A 22,625-nucleotide genomic window follows, 5' to 3' on the forward strand; every position below is an offset into this window, starting at 1 on the left:
TGAGCTTCTTCGTTCTCTCAAGCTCTAATCTTGATTACCTGCACAATGTTAAAAAAAATACGTCAGCAACGCATACTGGTGAATATGCTGACGCAAAAATATTTTCTTTACTTAATTACCCCTCGAGATCACGTAAGCCTCGGCCCATCTTGGCTTAGGAATAATCAAGTTAAAACAACAATCATTATAAGCTCGAGTCTCTGCACTAGGTCACCTCAGCGAAACACCGCAGCGTTTATGACATAACTTAGGTACCATAAATATACACATGCCCGTTCCCCACTCGGACGTAACTTAGGTCCGGCCCATCGTGGCTGAAGGTCGTGACCAAGCGTGGTGCGATGTGCCCACCGCGTTTCACATATGAAAGGATCCAGACAAACGTATACCATAGCCTGAGGGCTGGCTTATACTCTTATTTACAATGTTTTTAGAGACACGTAGCCTCATGTAAAGTTTTACACATACCACATTTGTTTGTTTGAAATCAAGTTTGTAAAAGAAGGGCGTATTCACCTTTCAATGGGATCAACTTCCAACACCGTCCGTTAGTTCTTCCTTCGCTATCTCGCACCTATAGTAAGAGTATAACATTCATTAGTCGGATACACGATCCGGCTTAAGACCTTTAGTCTTATCATCTCGATGAACCTTTAGTTCATTCTTTTATTTACTTTAAAACCTTTAGTTTTAATAGTAATTTATAAACCTTTAGTTTATATTGAAAACCCGACATTTCTTCTTCTTTAAGAAACGTATTTCTTTTATTATTTAAGTATATTCATAATACTTAAATAATATATTTCTATAACAAAGAATAATCTTATCTTTATATATATTCATATATATATATATATTATCTTTCTTTTCTTTATTTTCTTTGTTAAATATTTCTTTCGTTTATCGAGAATAATATTGACTTAAGGTATTAAACCCTTTCAATATTTTATTATTATTTTGGTCGGGCATTATGCCTACCTTGCTTGGCTTGGCAACACCCTAGACACTTGGGCAGCACTTCGACGCCGCTTGTTTATCAACTTTTACTTGATCAGCACCTTCTTACACTTGGCACGCCTTTCGAGACGTCAACACCTTTGGCACGTACTTCGAGAAACCGGGTCGTCGGGCAGTACTTCCTTCTTGTTCGGGATGTCGGGGAGTGGCACGTATATCGAGGTAACGGGCACGGAAAACGAGGCTCGGGGCACGTTTATCGAGACAGATCAAGGGCACGCTATACGAGGTAGTGTGAGAGTCTAGAGAATATGTGTGATTTTTGAGGTGAGAATGGCATGAACCCGTAACCCCAATTTATAGGGCTGATCTTGGACCCCATTTCGGTACGCGATGGGTCTCTGGGCTGGCCCGTCGTGTACCGCGACGTAGGCCTGGCGATTCAGACCCCTAGACCTGCCACGTGTCAACACGTGGTGACACTTGGCAGCAGATGGTGCCACCGTGTGCCACGTGGCACACGTGTCAATCCGTGTCAGACACCCCATCGCGGTACGCGATGGGTGTCTTTCTTGACCCTGTCGCGTAGCGCGATGGGTTCAGAAAACAGAATTTACTTTTTAGTCCCTGAAGTTTGGAAATTGACAGAATTGGTCCATTGACTTTGAAAACTTGACATTTTTGGCCCGAAATTTACGTGATGTTACACACAATATTTTCAAAAATATGATCCCCTAAGTTCAAATTTTTAAAGTAAGTGTCTTGAAAGACAAAGTTAAATGACACATTTTTCTATGAGTTTAAAATATATAGGGTCGAGATAAGAAACTTATATAACTCGTCTGGCAAGACAACTTTTAATATAAAGATTTTGTGAAGAATATGAATGGGTACCACAATATTTTTAAAAATATGATCCCTTTCGTTCAAATTTTACAAGTAAGTGTCTTGAAAGACAAAGTTGAATGACACATTTTTCTATGAGTTTAAAATATACAGGGTTGAGGTAAGAAACTTATATAACCCGTCTGGCCAGAACGCTTTTGAATATAAGTTCAAAAATATGGAGGGATCCCTCAATATTTATAAATTTATGATCTTATTGGTACAAATTCACCCTAAATGCGTCTTGAAAGACTAAATTTAACGGCACATTTTCCTATGTTTGTGGAAGTTGTGGGGACACGTTAGGAAACATTAAAAGATCGTCTGGCAAGACTATTTAATTTCAAGAACTTTTAATAGGAAATATGGATTTGTCCCCCAATATTTTTAAAAATCTTGTCGGATTTTGACACCTGTCTTAATTTTATTGGCCGGAGGATTTTTTCAGATCTTGTCTACTCAGCCCAAATTAGATGGGCTATTTTGGGAATATCTTGAAATTTAGGGCTATTTTACACTTTCTCTCTAAGAAAAGGCTATTTTGAGAATTTTCCCTTTTTTTAATCCTTGTCATTTATGAAACTTGAATCTAAAATTCACTTTTTTAAACCCGGGGTTTAAAGGCTTTGCCTTGTTTAATAGACAACCAACCCATTGTTTTAGGACTAATTGTCACACATTGTCTTTTTTGCCTTTCTGGTTTTTTTAATTTAATTTATTTTTTAACTCATTGTTGCACTTAATGATTTATGTTTCACTGTTTATCTCCATGTTTAAACATCATTTCCTAACGTGTCAAGTGCTTAAACCTTAATAATAAAAATACATACTTGTCTTCACTTGATCTTTCAAGTCACAATCCATACCTCATTTAGTGAAGAAATAGTATATGAAGATAATATGGTTTTATACTTTTACGCGAGAGGTTGGTGTGATTAATCATTGTAAGCATCTATTAAAAGCCTGGTATATGTAAGTAGTGCATAATATATATATATATATATATATATATATATAATACACGGGGGATGAATATTTTGAGAACTTAATGAGTTGTAAGAACTTTAAGAACTCAATTTTAGACCACACATTTAATTAAATGAGTTAGAATATGTAGCTAAAGATTAAATTTGATTAAAAAATGAATCATGAGAGAGAATAAAGATTTTTGTTAATTACACAAGTTTAAACTTTAGTTACACATATGTAAAAAGTCGATTCGGTGTGTAAAAAATTACGGTAATTTTTTTGTACATTAATTACACTTATGTGTTACACACGTGTAAAATTTTTTTTTTTTAAAAAAGTTGTTACGTTGAGTTCTTTCGAGTTCTTAAAACTCAAAGCGGTTCTCAAAAGAAATCAATCATATATATATATATATATATATATATATATATATATATATATATATATGTGGGAGGGTTATTTGAGAACCATGATGAGGTGTAAGAACTTTAAGAACTCAATATAAACTACACATATAATTAAATGAGTATGGAATATATGGTTGAGAATAAATCTGATTAAAAAATGAATCAGAAGAGAGAATAAGTATTTTTGATTATTACACAAGTTTAACCGTTAGTTACACATTTGTAATAAGTCGATTCGGTGTATAAAAAAGTACTGTAATTTTTTTTACGTTAGTTACACTTACGTATTACATGTGTGTAAAAAAAATTCGAAAAAAAAATTTGTTACGTTGAGTTCTTTCGAGTTCTTAAAACTCAAAGTGGTTCTCAAAAGAAATCATATATATATATATATATATGTATGTATGTATGTATGTATGTATGTATGTATTAGATCATTTCATAAGTTTTTTTACAGCGAGAAATGCGAGAAGTGAAGGTGTAACTCCATTAATCCCTAATTTCACTCCCTTTCTTATGTGTAGGTGCGTTGTGTAGGTGCGTTGTGTAGGTGCATATGTATGTGTGTAGATACATATGTTTGTATATGTGTAGGTACATAAGTTTGAATGTGACTCAGTCCATTTATATGTTTGTAGGTTGGTTTGAATGTGTAATTAATGCATAAATACAACCAACCTACATATATGTATGTAACATCATATTAAAGAGAGTGAAATTATGAATTAATGAAGTTATACATTCACTTCTCGCTGTAATATCACTTCTCGCAACATTCATCCCCTATATATATATATATTGTTAACATTAGCCACCTCCCCCAGCCATTTGTGTTCTCTATGAAGTTTTCAAATTCATGTAGACTTGTCTACTAACCAATATAACGTAGTTTTAAAATTATTAAAAGGGCGATAAAACTCGACCCCTTGCAACGAGTAACCAACTAGGCCATACAAAAAAGAGAGGTGTACTTAATAAGATAGGGAAGAAAATTGATGAAAGGAGATAAGACAATCACATTACATAAATCATTCTCAATTATATAGTATTAAAAAAAACAAATGGTCGTTAATAAAAAATATTTAAAAAGTAAATGTTCACTTTACATTTGTAATAAAAGCATTAAATAAATATTAAGTGAAAATCCATTTTTTATAACAAGATAACTCTTGACCTACTATAAATTTTTTGTAGGTGAGTATCGTGATTTCACAACACAAACCATCTTAAGCAAACAACTAGAAGATATGTCAGGCGTCTTGTTCAAAGTTATTATTTTAGCCACATTATTGCTCAATGTTTGCGGTTATTTTCGCCCTCTTTTCTCTCGTGTTACGTTGAGATTTGTTGTACTTGTTATTTTTTTTCAATACATGTTAAATATGAATGATGATTTAACTTTCTCTTGTTATTGTAGTATTAGAAGCAAAAATGGGAAACTACGCAAACAAAGTAGTCACCGATGTTGAAAATGTGGCTAAATCCATACCACTTGTCCAAGATTCTGTGACACATGCTTGTAAAAACACGTCTGACTGTGCTGATTACTTTTGCGCCGAAGGGTTTCTTAAATTATGTGTGATGGGATTTTGCTCATGCAATTAGATGAAGAAGACATTATAATCATAAGATTTACAACTTCAATGTTAGAATGCATTTTTATTTAAATTATTATGTGTTATAGTTACATGAGGAACAAATTATAATCATAACATTACAATCCTATTTTATTGTGTTAAAAAATGTAAGTTTTGTCGTGTATCGAACATCGCGTGAAACAAACGCTAGCAAACGACCCAAGTAAAGTTAAAAGTCCAAAATTGTTTCTAAACATCAGGAATTACCCAAAATAATATGTTGTTAATGAAAACATTAATAAAATATCGTAAACTTATTTTCAGGAATGACCCCTATGGTGAGCATTTTTTTGCAATTGGGTCTATTGTTAACTAATGTCATTTAAAAACTGTCACAATTACCTTTTTACCCATGTTCGTCAATCAACCCAAACCCTCAAAACCCTACATCTGTAAATGCTCTACATTTAAATAACACCAAAATTATCCTTTCCGATCGTACCATGAAAACACCTAAAAATCATCAAGAAAAATCGAAGAACTAGCAACTACTTTATCGTGATTGTTAGATTTGTGCTCCGGACGTCCCTAAATACTTTATCATTCATAATCCCCAAAGAATTAAAAACTTAAAATCTGAATTTGATCCACGAATTTGCCTCCCATGACGTTAGAAAACCCGGGTTGGTTCGGGATTCGAACTAAAGCATTAACGGACGATTAATTTTTTGTTTTTTTAACAACCAGATTTTCGGTTTCGATTCAGTTATCCACTTTTAAAAAACCAAAAAAAAAAACCAAACCAAACTGATTGATAGTGATTAAGATTATGATGATGATGAAGATTGAGACTTGAAGAAACGTGGATCTACTCGCTGGTAGTAGATCTACTTTCCTCGGGTTTGATTGTACTATTTCACCGATGGTTCTTCTGAATCCGTGTTCTTCCACCTACAAAATGAACAACGCCGTTAACTTACCCCTCAGAAAGGGACAGAGGGGTCCTCTTTGGGGTAACCCTCCGGCGTGAGAATAAGTATATGGTGGAGAAGATAATAATGTGTGAGTAAGGGAATCTCAAGAGTATTGCTTAATAGCTGAATACTGTATGATTGTGTGACTGTGTGTTTGTATGTAACTGACTGTGAGTGAATGTAATTCAATATGATTGAATGTGATATCACTGCCTGTAACTGTCAATGATTGAGTATGAATGTGTCCATCAAAGTGGAGTTGATGCTGTATTTATAGTGCTAGGGTTTCCACTGGTTGGGCTCAACCTCGTTGGCCTCCTCCAATCGCACTGCGCCACGTGTCCTCTGGGACACCTGGCGCTTTCTCGTTGGTTGTAATCATGTGGTAACACATGTGTCATGCTGAGTTGTCGACCTTTCATTTGGCAGCTGTCAACATCAGCATATTCTTACTCCTTAAAAAGATGCCTTCTGGAAGGTTGTCTGACGTGCACAATCAAGGTTGCCCTAATCCTGATTTGGATGAGGACGAGGTCGATTATGTGCATGTGTGATATGCGCCAATCCTGAGGATGCGCGAGGTCTTCTCTTTATTCTCACGCGCAGATATTTCATGCGCAGATGTGATATGCACGAGCATGTGATATGCGCCGCGCGCTGATGCGTCGCGCGCATATGTGATGCGCGAGCATATGTGTGCCTGGGCAGATGTGATATGCACGAGCATGTGATATGCGCCGCGCGCTGATGCGCCGCGCGCATATGTGATGCGCGAGCATATGTATGCCTGGGCATATGATGCCTGAGCATGTTTTGTATGCGCCATGCGCATAGGTTTTGGCTTTGTGCCTTCATAATGTCTTTATCTTGTGGGTTGACCCGCCTTGCTCGGTGTTGAGGCGGGTACATACCTCTTCAAGCCCCCCCAGTCTAATGTGTATCTTATCTCGCGCTAGCGCGGTAAGATAGATATTAGACTTACTGATTTGGTCTTTTTAATGTGGTGTTGTCGTTTTCTTTGTTGTTTCCATCGTTGCGCGAAGTTCTATTCATTTGGTTGAAATGAAGGGTCCAAACACGTGGTTGGTTGGTGGTGACGTGCGCCGTAAACGTGTCAGGCGTTTCGTGTGCTCGAGGTGCTACAGTTGCCTTTCATGTCCCCTCGCACAGCTGTCTGGAACACGTGTCGCTCTCGCATTGGTTTGCACCTACTAGTGGGGGCGCGTCTCTGCTCCGTGGCAGGTCGGTTACATTTTTATGTCCCCTCAACAGTGTTAGGGACACGTGCCGCGCCCTCGTTGGCTTGCACCTGCGAGTGGGGGCGCGTGAAATCCGATCAGTTGCCACATTTCTCTCTCCTGGGCCTATAAAAGTAGGCCCTTAGGAAATTTTTTATCTTCATCTTCATTGTTGCTAATTTTCGAATTTCTGCCTTTCATATTCTGATTTGAGTGTATTCATCGTTTCGAATCTTCGATTATCTGCTGCTGCAGTTGTATGTCTGATAGTTCAGACTCCTCTAACCCCTCAATCACCTCTATTGCTTCTCGAAGACGCCGTGTGAAATCTGTGGTGATGTCGACATTGAAGCAAAAGGGCAAGGGGAAGAGGGTTGTTGAGACCACATCGGAGGAAGTAGGGAGGACCAAGGCCACGAAAAGGTGGAATGAAATCCCCTGCAAATTGAGGCAGGTCGATCTCGACAGCCTCATCTCGTCACAGGGTTTCCCCCCTGTGTTTGGCTGCATGTTGCCTGTGGCCGGGCAAACGGCGGCGGACCCGCCTCCCGGCTATATTTCACTGTACACCCATTTTTTCACCCACTGCAACCTTCGTCTTCCGATGACAAGGTTTGTAGGCGCGGTGTTACGGTTTTTCGGGATTCATATATCCCAAGTCCATCCGTTTGGACTTGTGCGCATGACTCATTTCGAGTTCATGTGCAAATCACAGCGCGATGAGCCCACCCCTCGGCGCTTTCAATTTTTTTACAAGCCCAAGATCCAAGATTCTTGGATCTCCTTTATTCCTCGCAGTCAGAAGGTTAAATGCAGCACCGTATCATTCAAGAGCCTTCATGACTGGTCTGAGAGGTTCTTCTACATCAGGGCTGGTGTAATCCCCATCCGCATGACGATGCGCGCGATCGATTCTGCGCCCGCGGATGCGGATGTTATTAAGAACCCAACCGGCGCCTGGGTTAAGAAACTGACCGCCGAACCATCCCCCGCCAAGAAAATTCGCGAGGAGGCGCTGGTGGGGGTCGGCATGAGTAGGCTGTGGGCCGACAGCGCGCTTGAGCCCGTTATCCAAGTCGACGGGTTGTGTAAGTTTATTTCATTGCTTTATTTCTTTTTCTGCGCGAACATAATTCTTTTGCTGATATCACTTGACTTGTTTTTGCGCAGTCACCAAGGATTATATCCACGCCGCTTATGATGATCAAGTGGAGGGTGGCTCCGTCGCGCTTGGCGCTGGAGAGGTTGGTTTCCCAGATCGCTTCGATGACATGTTCATCCCAGTGGATCTGGAATTTGACTTCGATAGTGACGCGCCTGGTAAGCCTTCGCACTTATGCTTATTCCTTTAGAATACCAAAGTTTATTAACAGTTCTGTTGCTTGTATTTGCAGATGCGCTCGAAAACTACGAGCTGGAGCTCGCGGAAGAGGAGGAGGAGGAAGAGGAGGCGCCCCTACTAAAGCGCAAAGCTAAGGGGAAATCTGGCGCAGGGGGCAGTAAGAAACAGAAGAAAGATGACACCCCTGTCGCTCATCCCCATGCTCAAACGAAGGGACCTAAGGAAACCCAAGTGTTTACCACCAAGGTTTCTTTAGCTTCCCTGCCTGTGAAAGTGGGCAGACCTCCTGTCCACTTGAGGTATGGTGGCGTCACCTCCTCCGTTCGCGCGGCTGAAGAGAGAAGCAGTGCCGCGCCTGCGATAGGTATACTTTGCTTATCTTCATCTGATTGAATTATTATTAAACCTTTGCTCCTTTGAATGTTTGCAGGACCGGCGACGGTCGCAGATCAGCCGCAGGCGCCACAAGGTGCTGAGGCTGCGCCGGGGGCTGCTTCGAAGTCCCCTGTTCTACCCTCTGAAAAGGGTAGAATGAACTTTATGGCGATGTTCGCCGCGCGAACAGAATTGCGCCAAGGTATGTTTTGCACATTTGTCTTCTGACTTTTTTCTTTTGGATCCAGTCATAAACCAATTTTCCTTGTTGATTTGTTCATAGGAGTTGTAGCTGGCGTACAAGTTGCTGGTGACACTCCTGGCGCCGTTGCCGGCGCCGCTGGTTCTGCTCCTGCTCCTGCTAGTGCTGAGTCTCCCCTTATTGGGATTACAAAGGAGCAGGAAGCCGTATTGCGCGCCGAAATGGCGACGCCAAGACCTCCCTCGCCTCCTCCTACACGCAGCCCTCCCCGCGAAACTGGTTTGGAGCCCTCCAGGTCGCAGGAGAAAAGGCCTATTGAAGAAGATGAGGAGGATGAGGGGGCTCAAGCTGAGGACTCCTTGGGAGACCGCGCCAGCCCTGCGATGCCACAAGACTTCGCAGCGCAGACTTCAGGTGGGGCTGGCGCTGACTTTTCTGCTTCATCCCCGCAGGTATGTTTTAATTTGTTGCTCCGCTGCGCATACCTCCATATAAGTATGTTTTATGACTTAGAACATTTCTTGTGTTTTGCAGGGAGGTGACCACGTTTACCGCCCGAGATGGAATATTAATGAAGACAGTTCCTTCCAATCCATGGGCGTATGCGAGGACTTCTGGGCTCATGCCGTGCCTCCTACTGAAAGGAGGTATCAGGAGGAGCGCACCCGCGCGGACTTGCTGAATGACCATATTTTCGCTGGGTCGACTTTCTTTGCTGCCTCCCAGGAGCTTCGTCGTGATTATATTAAAGTACGCGATGCTCTTGTGGAAGCCCAGCGAGAGGCTAAGGTGGCCGCCTGGAACCTTTCTGATGCTCGCGCACGAGCTGAGAAACTCCAGGCGGAGCTCAGCGAAAACCGAGCAAGTGCCAACACCGCCTTTATTAAGCGCGGGCATGAGCTCCAAGCTGCGCGGGAGAAGCAGCAGGTGGCGGAGGCCGAAGTTGCCAAGTACGCGCGGAGAGTGCGTGTCTTGGAACAGCAGGCGGAGGCGCGTGACCAAACTATCGTCCAGAGTATCACTGAGAAATCATCACTGGAGAGCGAGGTTGCGCGCCTGAAGAATGAGTTGGCAGCCGCGCAGGCCGATAGAGATGAGGCCTTGGCGACGGCAGCGTCCAGCCAGGAAGCACTTGATGCTGCGCAGGCGGAGAAAGAAAAAATTTTGGCGGCAGCAGCGTCTGATAAAGAGGAGCTAAAAAAGACCAAGGAAACTGTTGAGTTATTAAACTCCCAGGTTCCTGCCCTCGAGACGTCTGTTGCTGGCCTCGCGCAGGATCGCCAATGGCTGGTGTCACAGGGCATGACTCGTTGCGCTTTGGCGATGAAATATTCCGCCGAGTTTCAGGCCCTTGTGATGGACTGCAATGCTGCCGCGGGCTTGGTGGGTCGAGCTGAAGGGTTTACGGATGGGTATGAATATGGCATGTTGAAGAAGAACCCATCCGAGTACCCTTACAAGAGCGACGCGGCCTGCGCGGACATGGCCGCGGTGGGGGAGAAGTATATGAATACTCCCATCCCCATCCTTATGCAGGTACCTCGACCTTAATGAGTTTTTCTTGATTAATTTTCCAAATGTTTTGTACTCAATACTTTTCTAATGATTTGCAGATAGCTGCGCTTGCTGACCAGCCCGACCTCGGCGCGCTAAAGAAGTTGCTCGATGAATGCGAGAGGGCTGGTGGCGATGATGGTGGCGCGGGGGATGTTGCCCTTGCCAGCGGCTCTGGCGCGGCGAAAGAATCTGCTCCTGACACCGTCGTGATAGAAGACTCCATTGAGGAGGATGAACTTGACTATGGTCAGTTCGGAGATGAGGAGCGGGCCGCGCCAGATGCTGAGGGAGATGATGAGGGTGATGAAGCGGCTGACGTCGACGTGAAGACTTGAGAAGCCCTTCATCAAATTTTATATATTTTTTTTTATACTTGTAATTTGTAACTCATCATACTTGTAAATTTCAATTGTATGGAATGAAACTTGTTTTCTCTTTTTCACATCTTGCGCATTTCCATTCATCTCTTCATGTTTGCTTGTATAGATATAAGATATGCTTGCACGTTAAAATAAGAACAAGGTTGTAAGGAAATTATTCACTTAACCATAGTCCTATTTTGTAAGTGGTTTCGCAGTATCTTGTTTATGCTGACATGCGCGATATCTTTTCTCAATTCCTTTTTTGCGCGTCGTTGTCGCTCGGTTTTTATATGGAAGTATGAGTTTTAGCCATTACATGTCAGCATGTGTTACTCAGATATCCACTATGATTCCGCGCGCGACCTCGACCTGAGACCTTAACAACTATGATATGGCATGTACTTTGCCTTAGTTGTGTTTAAGGATTTTTATGATCAGGCTGCGCGGGATGTAAGATGGATGTTTGTGAGTGTTTCTAGCTAAGGCTCTTTGTTTTGGGCTAAGGCCCTGACGTTTTTAGAGTTAAAACTCATTAACGTGTTTGAGCTAAGGCTCGTAGGTTTGGGCTAAGGCCCTGACGTTTTAGAGTTAAGACTCGTTAACGCGTTTGAGCTAAGGCTCGCGCATGTATGTTTTACTTCGTTTTATTTTGTTTTGAAGTCAATATAGTGTTGTCATATTGCTCCAAATTAATAAAGGAAGTGTGAAACATGTATGCAAAGGTAATAGAACAAATATTGAAAGATAGCGCGCATCATCATTCATGATGACTTAAAAGCCTTGATTACATATTTGAACTTTTACATGAAGCATTTTCTAAGCTGTGCCGCGTTCCACGCGCGCGGTATCTTTTATCCATTCAAATCTTTTAAAGTGTACGCGCCTTTCCCCAAATCTTCTGAAATTTGATAAGGTCCCTCCCAATTGGGGGACATTTTTCCTGGGGGTATCACGCGGCTAGCTTCATTGTTTCGAAGGACAAAATCATTTTTCTTGAAGTGGCATTCTTTAACGCGCTGATTATAATATTTTTCCAGCTTTTTCTTGTATTTGGCTTCATTGATGATAGCCGCTTCTCTGCGTCCTTCAAGCAAGTTGAGGTCCAATCTTCTTTCGCGCTCGTTATCAGTCTTGCTCATCATGAGTACCCTATGGGATGGGCATCCAATTTCTGCTGGGATCATAGCCTCTGTCCCATAGGTTAGGCTGAACGGGGATTCGCCATTGCTAGTTTTGCTTAATGTCCTGTGCGCCCACAGGACATTAGGTAACTCTTCGACCCAAGAATGGGATTCTCCCTCCAACCTTTTCTTCAGCCCATTTAACAAACTTTGATTCGAGCGCTCCACTTGGCCATTCCCTTGAGGGTGGTAGACCGAAGTGAAGATTTGGTTGATGTGCAATTCTTTGAGCCAGCTGGATATCTTCCTGTCAGTGAATTGTTTGCCATTGTCGCTCACAATTTCCATAGGAATGCCAAAACGGCAAATGATGTGGCTCCAGATAAATTGCTTCATCGCCTCAGCTGTGATTTTTGCTAGTGGCTTGGCCTCAACCCATTTTGTGAAATAGTCTATCGCCACTACCAAAAATTTCACTCGCCCTTGCGCTTGCGGCAGGGGCCCCACAATATCAATGGCCCATTTGTGGAAAGGCCATGCAGAGGTCACCGGAATCAAGTTGTTCTTTGGCCGCATGGTGTTTGGCGCGTAGCTCTGACATGCCTTGCATTTTTGGATTTCTTTTAGCGCATCCAAGTACATGCCTGGCCAATAGTAGCCTGAACTCATTGCCTTGGCAACCACCATGCGCGGGCCAGCGTGTATTCCGCAGATTCCTTCGTGAATCTCCCTAATCACATAGCTTGCTTCTTCAGCATCCAGGCATTTCATGAGCGGTCCAAGGTAAGAGCGTCGATATAATGTACCATCAAGTAGTTCATAGTTCTGCGCCTTGTGTCTTATCTTTCTCGCCTGTGCGCGATCGTCCGGTAACTTCCCCTCCTTCAGGAATTCCATTATTGGAGTTATCCAGGATGAAGGGGTTGTATGAATTACAAGGACAGATTGCGTTTGCACTGACGTGTTGCTCATCACTTCCACCCTGACATCTTTGCCAAAGTGATCAAAATTAGTTGAAGCCATCTTACTCAACGCGTCAGCAGACTTATTTTCGCTGCGCGAGATGTGTATGATTCTGAAGAAGTCAAACTGCTCAACGAGCTTTTTTGCCTGCTCTAGATATAGAGGCATTGTGTTCTCCTTGGCGTCATAAAGGCCGTTGACTTGAGCAGCTACCAAGTAAGAATCAACATGGGCCTCTAGCCTTTTAACTCCAAACTTGCGCGCAATGCGCAGACCAGCCAGCAGGGCTTCATACTCAGCCCATTGTTGGTACTCTTGAAGTCCAATCTAATAGCATAAGTATATTCATGATTATCAGGGTCCACCAGTTTGAGGCCTGCGCCGGACCCTTCGCTGTTGGAGGCTCCATCAGTGAATAGCCTCCAAACATCTTCTTCATTATTTGCTCGCGGAGGGTCTACCTCGCGCTGAGCTTCTTCAATCTTTCCCTCTGGGATTTCCGTGATGAAATCCGCTAAAACTTGACCCTTTATTGCTGGACGGGGCTTATAGGTGATCGTGTGTTCACCTAATTCCAGCGCCCACTTTGTCAGCCTTCCGGAGAGCGCGGGGCGTCGCAAGACTTGCTGGATGTTGTAACCAGTCAGAACTTCAATAGGATGACCATTGAAGTATCTATGGAGCTTGCGCGACGCGTGTGTTAGTGACAAAACTAAATTTTCCATGATGGAATAGCGCGTCTCAGGGTCTGTCAGCACCCGACTCACATAGTATATTGGCGTTTGGATCCCCTTGCGATCCACCAATAATACTGCGCCGATGGCGCGGTCTCCAGCTGACAGGTACAATGTAAGGGTTTCGCCAGGAAGTGGAGCTGTTAGCGCGGGCAGCTTTATGAGACATTCTTTTATCTCACTGAAAGCTTGTTCAGCCTCAGGCGTCCACTTGAATTGGCTCTTCTTCAAGCAGTTCCTCAAAGTGTTAACGAATGGAGTAGATTTGCTGGCGTGGTTCGCTAGGAACCTGTTGATTGACACCAATCTACCATTCAGCTTCTGAACCTCTTTCATGGTGGATGGTGAAGGCATGTCAAGGATGGCTTCCACCTTTTCAGGGTTCACCTTGAAACCATCCTTAGTGACCATTACACCAAGAAATTTCCCTTCTTCCGCGCCGAAAGTACATTTGCTCGGGTTGAGCTTCATGTTAACTTCCGTTAGGCGCTGAAGAGTTTTCTCGATGTCTTTGAGCATTTGTCTCTCCTCCCTGTTCTTGATCACCAAATCATCAACGTAGACTTCTAGATTTCTTCCGATTTGTTCACTGAAAACCGAATCCATAAGTCTCTGATAGGTGGCGCCCGCATTCTTTAAACCAAAGGGCATTTTTGTGTAACAAAAAACACCCTTGTCGGTTCTGAAGGCAGTCTTGTCTTCGTCCTGTGGTGCCATTTGAATCTGGTGATAGCCTTTGTAGGCATCCAGGAAACATTTGAGCTTGAATGGCGCCACGGAGTCCACCTTTGCGTCGATGTTTGGGAGGGGGTAACAGTCTTTCGGACATGCTTTGTTGAGGTCCTTGAAGTCAATACACATCCTCCATGACCCGTTGCTTTTCTTTACCATCACAGGATTGGCTACCCACGTCTGGTATCGGATCGGGCGGATGATGTTTGCGCGCAACAGGTCCTCCACTTGCTCATTCATGGCCTTCGCCTTTTCATCCCCCATGATTCTCTTTTTCTGAGCAATTGGCTCCACCGACTTGAACGTGTTAAGAGAATGTTGCGCCAAGTCTCGCGGGACCCCCGTCATATCGGAGTGTTGCCACGCGAAAACCGACGTGTATTTTGTGAGCAACCTTTTCATTCTCAATCTCGTTTCGTCTGAAATGGTAGCGCCAATTGTGACCGTTTGCTCTGGGAATTTTGGATTTAAAATCCACTTCTCTGGCGCATTGTCCGCCATTGGAAGTTTCATTCTCCCTTCCCGCGGCGTACTTGTCACTGTGCACAAATGATCGCGGTAAACAAATGTTACGCCTGTTGGTGTAGGGAACCCCAATGCGCCGTGCGCTGGCGACGGTACAGCATTAAATTGGGCAATCGTTCCCCTACCCAGGATCATATTGTGGCATGACGTGGTGGGCAAGACCAAGAAGTTGACAACTTCGGCTCGCTTGTGCTCATCATCCCCCATAGTTAGTTCAAACTGAATCTGGCCTAGGGGATGGATGATTTCATTTGAAACACCACAGATTGGTGCGTTCACAATTTCGAGCCGCGCTTGGTCTGCCGGGTCTAACTTTCTGAAACATTGCTCATACATAATGTCAGATTCGCTTCCAGTGTCCACCAGGACCTTTGACACTTCGTAATGAGCAATGTGTGTGGTGATGACGAGAGGACTGCTTATTGAAGGGCCTCCCCTGATTCTTGGGAAGATGACTTGCTGCTCGCGCCAATCTCCGTGGATTTGCGCGCTTCTCTTTTTTGACGTCTGCCCTTGTCGTCCCCCCTCAGCCACACAGATTCTTTTGTATTTCTTGCTGGCAGAGGCTCCTTCCGGTTGCTCATCTTCTATTCTTTGGTTTTTCACCAAGTGAGCCAGCCTGCCTGATTTTACATCCTTCTCGATCGCATCCTTTAAATGATGGCATGCGTCGGTGTTGTGGCCCGGGGACCTGTGAAATTCACAATATTTGCCACTGTTTTGCGGTCCCTTGTAGTGTAGTTGCTTGGGGGGCTTGAATTGAACATTCTCAGTACTTAACACCTGTGAAGGTGTTTTAGTGAGGGGAGTCCATATTCTTGGCAGAGGTCTGCTGGGATCTCTGCCGCCCTCCCTCTTGTCACCCTCCCCGCGATTACGAACATCTTTTTGGGGCTGGGGTGAGCTTGGTTGCGCTTGCTTTTCTGCGGAAGAAAAACTTGTTGGCTGCAACCTGGACCATACAGAGTTCTGTTTGGCCCTCTTCTCTTTGCTGCGCGGTGATTCAGCCTGATGCGCTCTTTCTCTTGCCCTATCTTGGGCAATCTGTTTTTCATTTCTCGCGAAAACTCGCGATGCCTCCATTAACTTGGCCCACGTGGTGGGCATGCCATCTTTGCTTACGAGAGCTCGTCGTAATTGATCACTGCGCGCGCCTTGTATAAAGGCCACGCGCAGGAGTTGCTCGGTTATACCTCCGATTGCCAGAGACTCCTGATTGAACCGAGTGATGTAATCTTCAATCGTTTCATCATTCTTGCGTACGCAGTGCATGATGTCATCAGGATCGCGCGTGTGCCTGCGCTGCTGTACGAAGTGGGCTTGGAACTTTTCTAATAGTTCCTCGAACCCATCAATTTGCCCAGTCGGCAAGCTCTCGAACCATACCCGCGCCGCGCCCGTTAGGCAGCGAGCAAACATATGACACCATGTTGGCATCGTCCAGCTCTCTAGGTTTCCCGTGTTGTAAAAACCTTGCAAGAAATCGTCTGGATCTGTCGTGCCGTCATACTTACCCAAACCACTTGGCATCTTGGTCTTGTGCTGGATGGGAGCCTGCGCGATGCGCGCAGTGAACTTTGAGTGTTTCACCAAGATGGCTGGTCTGTAGGGTGTGGTTACGTCCACTTGCCCTCTGACTGGTGGGCTGTACGGCATGTGCAGATCCAGATCGGCTCTGGCTCCAGGCGCCATGTTCACAGGCGCGCGGAGCTGTGAGCCTCCTGCATGAGTATCCCGCGCCTTCCTCATGCTATGCACTTCTTCATCACTGAACTCAGTGTGTGCAGTGTGAACCGAATGTCCTTCTTCCGGCGCGCGCGGCCTTTTTGTAGTCTGCTTATCAAACGCTTGCCTTTGTGTTTGGTCGGCTAGCTTCTTCTGTTTGACCATTTCATTGTACTTTTCCATCAGACGCCGCTGCTCGTTTATGAGCCATTCATTCGGATCATTTGTTTCTTCTTCTGGACCCATTGGTCCTTTCAGTTTCGCGCCGGCCATATTTTGTAACGTGAGATCGTTTGGAGGAGTTTCAGTCTGGCCGTGAGGGGTTGTGACGAAGGGACGGTTGCTGGTGGTACGCGTAGAATCACGCGGAACCCTCAGAACCTGCTGTCCGTCGTTAACACCCTCACGTTCAATATCCTCCAGAGCTTGATCAACGTTGCGAACGCCAGAAACCATGGTGATTGATTTTTTTTTTATGTAGATCTGATGAGATCTGATTGCCGATGTAACAGTGGATGGCGCCAATGAAGAAACGTGGATCTCATCGCTGGTAGCAGATCTACTTTCCTCGGGTTTGATTGTTCTATTTCACCGATGGTTCTTCTGAATCCGTGTTCTTCCACCTACAAAATGAACAACGCCGTTAACTTACCCCTCAGAAAGGGACAGAGGGGTCCTCTTTGGGGTAACCCTCCGGCGTGAGAATAAGTATATGGTGGAGAAGATAATAATGTGTGAGTAAGGGAATCTCAAGAGTATTGCTTAATAGCTGAATACTGTATGATTGTGTGACTGTGTGTTTGTATGTAACTGACTGTGAGTGAATGTAATTCAATATGATTGAATGTGATATCACTGCCTGTAACTGTCAATGATTGAGTATGAATGTGTCCATCAAAGTGGAGTTGATGCTGTATTTATAGTGCTAGGGTTTCCACTGGTTGGGCTCAACCTCGTTGGCCTCCTCCAATCGCACTGCGCCACGTGTCCTCTGGGACACCTGGCGCTTTCTCGTTGGTTGTAATCATGTGGTAACACATGTGTCATGCTGAGTTGTCGACCTTTCATTTGGCAGCTGTCAACATCAGCATATTCTTACTCCTTAAAAAGATGCCTTCTGGAAGGTTGTCTGACGTGCACAATCAAGGTTGCCCTAATCCTGATTTGGATGAGGACGAGGTCGATTATGTGCATGTGTGATATGCGCCAATCCTGAGGATGCGCGAGGTCTTCTCTTTATTCTCACGCGCAGATATTTCATGCGCAGATGTGATATGCACGAGCATGTGATATGCGCCGCGCGCTGATGCGCCGCGCGCATATGTGATGCGCGAGCATATGTGTGCCTGGGCAGATGTGATATGCACGAGCATGTGATATGCGCCGCGCGCTGATGCGCCGCGCGCATATGTGATGCCCGAGCATATGTGTGCCTGGGCATATGATGCCTGAGCATGTTTTGTATGCGCCATGCGCATAGGTTTTGGCTTTGTGCCTTCATAATGTCTTTATCTTGTGGGTTGACCCGCCTTGCTCGGTGTTGAGGCGGGTACATACCTCTTCAAGACTAAACTTTGAAGATGAATAAGATGATGAATGAAGACCGAGAGTATACTTTTAGTGATTTTGATTAAGAACTTTATTGAATTTAAACTCTAGAGTTTACTAGCAACTTTGTATTCGTTTGGTTCAACATAACACATGTCTAATTTTGTTTTTTTAAATTCAATATATTTGTGGTGCTTTAATACGTTCTTACAAGCCTAAAATCATCACTTTCATTATTCTTCTTTGCAATATCTACTCAGAATTGAAAAAAAGCCCGACTATGACCGAGCTGAAACTCAAAAATCAAAAACCGATAGGTTTGTAAATTGAAAAAAACAGATGACTTTAGTTTTTTTTCCACCTAATAACCGAACCGAACTATGCTTCTCTTAACCATAATCTACAAAAATAACCAAAATAGAGATCGAAGAACTTAGTTCTCTCCACTATATAAACCAAGTTTGCTAAATTATTTATTCTAGAAAGTAAGATTTTTATGTCCACAAATATTTGACATTAATGAATCGTGGCAGCCACCCACTCCCAACCAATTAATCAGGACAAAGTCACAATTGTCAAACAAGGCTTGTGGCCAACACGACGTCGTTTCACTCATTTCTCATTAATTAGGAGTGTGGAAAGCATATTCCCTCTTTGTTTGTTGTTTCATTTCACCTACTCTTCAATTCAATTCTCTGTTATCATCATCATCATCTAATAATAATCAATTAGATCTCAAATTCTTCCTACCCACGTGTTGTAAGGTATATGATTCGATCCGTTCATGTGATTAATTTGGTGGGTTTTTTTGTTTGATCAAATTGGGAACTGGGTTTGGTAAACGAGGCTTTGTTGATGAAATTGGTTATGTGGGTGATGATATTTGATGAGTAATTTGGTTTTTGGAGGTGGGTTTTGTGTGAATTGGTGATTTTGATTGAATTTAGGAATATGTTGTGTTGGATGCTATGGTTTATGAAGAGTTGATTCAATTAAAATTAGATTTTTAGGGTTTTTTTATAGAATTTGTGAAGGGTTATATCTTTTTTGTGTGAATTTGTGATTTTGATGGCGTTGACTTTGACTTTTGTATAAGATTGTTGATGAGTTTTGATGGAGTTGAGATTTGGATTTGATTAGATGAGGTTTTGTTGCTGAAATTGATTATATTATATATAGTTATATACAATGATATTCGGTAATTATTGTTTATTTTGACATGCATGTTTGCTGAATTTGATGCTTGATTTAGTGAAAGTCATACTTCATATATATGATGATATTCGACGATTAATGTTCATATCAGCATGCAATTTTGTGTGAATAGGTGATTTTGATTAAATTTATGGCTAAAATCGTGTTGGATGAGGATTTGATGGTAAAGTTCATGATGACTTGATTCAGTAAAAGATAACTTTTAGGTTTTTTTCATAGTTTATGAAGGAATCTTATATTTTTGTGCGTGTGTGAATTTGGAACTTGATGGCGTTGAGTCGTTGACTTTGACTTTTGGATGAGATTGTTAATGAGTTTTGACTTTTGATTTGGAGATTATTATTACTTCTGTTTGTTAAGTTTTTGCTAGATATATGATAGAATTGAACTATGGACTTTGTATATGTGAATTTGGAACTAGCTGGTGTTTTAACAGTTAACCTAGAGTTTTGGATTGGACTTTGTTATTGTTCGTCAAGTTTGATGAAATTGAAAACTAGATCGATTATATGATATATAATGCTAAAGTTCATGATTTTGATTTTTGATTTAGGAAAGAGGCTTTTTACTCATGCAATAATTGATAATCTGTCAATGTTGACTTTGAGTTTTATATTAAGTCACAGTCTGGATTTGAGGAGATGGAGTATTGTTATGATCTTATGACTTCCTGATGCTAGATTTAGAAGATTTGATTTTTTAATGTTTGTAAGACGGTCTGCTTGTTTTTCTCAACTGACAGCCGTTTAGATATCAATCTGTAGATTTTCTGTTATCATATAACGTAGATGCAATTTGTGTTTGCGTAAATTAATATTCAACAGGTGTGTTTGTGTCTTATATGTAATACATAAAAGTACATAAATCATATAGTTCAAAAAGTTAGATTCTTAGATTACAATTGAAGTAAAACTACTTTGTAATTATATTGACTAATTTACATTTTCTTATATGTGCAGGCCATCCTGCTGCCACAAAATGAATTTTTTCTGTAGGAACATGGCTGACGAATCATCACCGTCGCAACACGATATCGTTCGATGCCCATTTTTGCGCAACATTAATGAACCGACTAACTTCTCGTTTTCTTCATCCATGGCTTTCCCAATGCCCGTAAGTTCCTTATTCCCCTTATCAATTCCACTTTTGGTACGGGTCCAAACATGTGGGTTGGTTTGGAGTGTCACAGGCTCAACTTCATCATTGTTCTTTGCAGGCTCGTGGAACCAAAGGTCCAATATTCGAGGACGGGCCCAATTTTGATATGGCATTTAGGCTTTTTCATGGGCAAAATGGGGTGGTCCCACTTTCCGAGGGGAGAGTGCAATTGCCCCAAAAAATGAAGCCCGAACAAGTGTCGCAGCAGTTTAACCCGTTGGCAGCAAAGGCTGCTACCATTAGTCTTTCGGGTTTTGGTGGGTCGTTTGGGTTTGATGCGTTTAATGACATGTTTAAGAATCAACACAAGAAGAACAAGTCTTCCAAGAATAACTCTTCTCAGGTATGGCAGGATCATGACAGAACTCTGGTATTTGCTAGGGGTGTAACCAAGTCGAGCCGAGCTAGGTTCGTTTCGAGCTATGTGTCTAAAGCTTGAGTTCGACTAGAAGTGGTTTTTTAAACTTAAGCCCGGCTCGGCTCGGCTAAATTATAAATATTTTTGTATACATTTTGAAATATCATTTATATATACTATGGTGTATATTATTTAGTTAATTTTGTCATAATTTTATATATAATTATATTAACTATTATGTAAATATATTCTTAATATATTAATAAAAATTGTATAAATAATAGGCTCGTTATTCGTGAGCCTACTCGAGCTCAATAAGTGAAGCTCAAGTTTATTGTCGTTAAGTAAACGAGGTTATTTTTTTAGCTCAAGCTTGGCTCGGCGCAGCTCGTTTATTATTTATTAATTGTTTTATTATAACTTATAAACTTGGCTCGGTTCGAGCTTTTAGCGAGCCGATCTCAAATAGCTAACGAGTGGCGTGGCTTGTTTACAATCCTAGTAGTTGCTGATTGATATTCATTATTTAATCACGTGATCACTATCAAATACCACGAGTCTACAAAACTTACCGAATGTGGATCTTTGTTTAACTTTAAAAAGTTGTTTTTACAGAAAGGAGACCCGAAACACGAGGCAATGGGTGAGGAGTGGCTACAAAGCGGGAACTGTCCGATTGCCAAGTCATACAGGGCAGTGAGCAACGTTCTCCCGCTAGTAGCCAATGCATTCAAACCGCCATCAGGCATCAAATACCAGTGCCCGCCAGCAATCGTGGCGGCCCGGGCGGCAATTGCCCGAACCGCCTTTGCAAAGAATCTCAGACCGCAACCCCTGCCCGAAAAGATACTCGCAATTGGGGCACTGGGCATGGCGGTTAATGTCCCGTTAGGTGTATGGCGGGAACACACTGTGAAATTTTCACCATCTTGGTTCATAGCGGTTCATGCTGCGGTCCCGTTTATAGGCATGCTTAGAAAGTCGGTTTTGATGCCGAAACATGCGATGGCGTTTACAATTGCAGCTTCTATTTTAGGGCAGGTTATTGGGTCTAGAGCTGAGCGGTACCGCTTAAAGGCTGTCGCCGCCAGGCCTCCGGTTTTGATGGAAACTTTTGTTGGAGACGTTGACCCGGAAGTGGTCAATGTAGGTGGGTCCGGGTCCCGTGCGGGAGTTATGGGCAAGCATTGTGGTGAGGCGGTTGAGTGGAAGTCTTCCCATCTGCAGGTTGCAGGGCCGTCTGCTTAATATGTGTATTGTTGTTTGGTTGGGTTAATTGTTGGCCCTTTGTCGAGTATGAGTTGGGAATAATAAACGATACCGGATTTTATTATTATAAAGCGTTGTCGAGCGAATGTAAGGACTCGAAGTGTAATATAATATCAGTAATATCGTGTGTTATCTATCCGGTGATGGTGGTGGTGTTTTGTTGCTAAAATGCTTTAAGATGTGTAATTTGGTATTGGGTGGTGTTTGTCTTGTGTCAATGTTGGTTAGTCATGCCATTGGTTAAAATGCTTAAGATGTGTAATAAGTGGTGATCCATGTTTCTTCTATCAACAATATACAAAAACAACACTCTTCCACACTCTTGAATCAAGGTATGAACTCGCACTTCCTCGGCTTTTATTTGAGACGAAAATCACAAGAAGCGGATTACATGAAAATCACCTAAGCCGCCATTCCGAATAGCGAATTACA

General features: G+C 42.7%; 1 protein-coding gene across 1 annotated transcript; it reads left to right on the forward strand.

Annotated features, from left to right (window-relative positions):
- The first annotated feature begins 18,743 nt into the window (after positions 1-18,743).
- Positions 18,744-22,325, forward strand: LOC143582496 (uncharacterized). The gene is made up of 4 exons (XM_077065044.1): positions 18,744-18,957; positions 20,368-20,521; positions 20,625-20,909; positions 21,540-22,325. Exons 2-4 carry the CDS (start codon positions 20,387-20,389, stop codon positions 22,170-22,172), a joined length of 1,053 nt encoding a protein of 350 aa, XP_076921159.1. The 5' UTR covers positions 18,744-18,957; positions 20,368-20,386; the 3' UTR covers positions 22,173-22,325.
- Positions 22,326-22,625: the final 300 nt, after the last annotated feature.

Source organism: Bidens hawaiensis, unplaced genomic scaffold (genome assembly GCF_021521415.1).
Source record: "Bidens hawaiensis isolate Kalapana, Puna unplaced genomic scaffold, B.hawaiensis_p1.1 tig00001511_1, whole genome shotgun sequence".
Taxonomy (NCBI): domain Eukaryota; kingdom Viridiplantae; phylum Streptophyta; class Magnoliopsida; order Asterales; family Asteraceae; genus Bidens; species Bidens hawaiensis.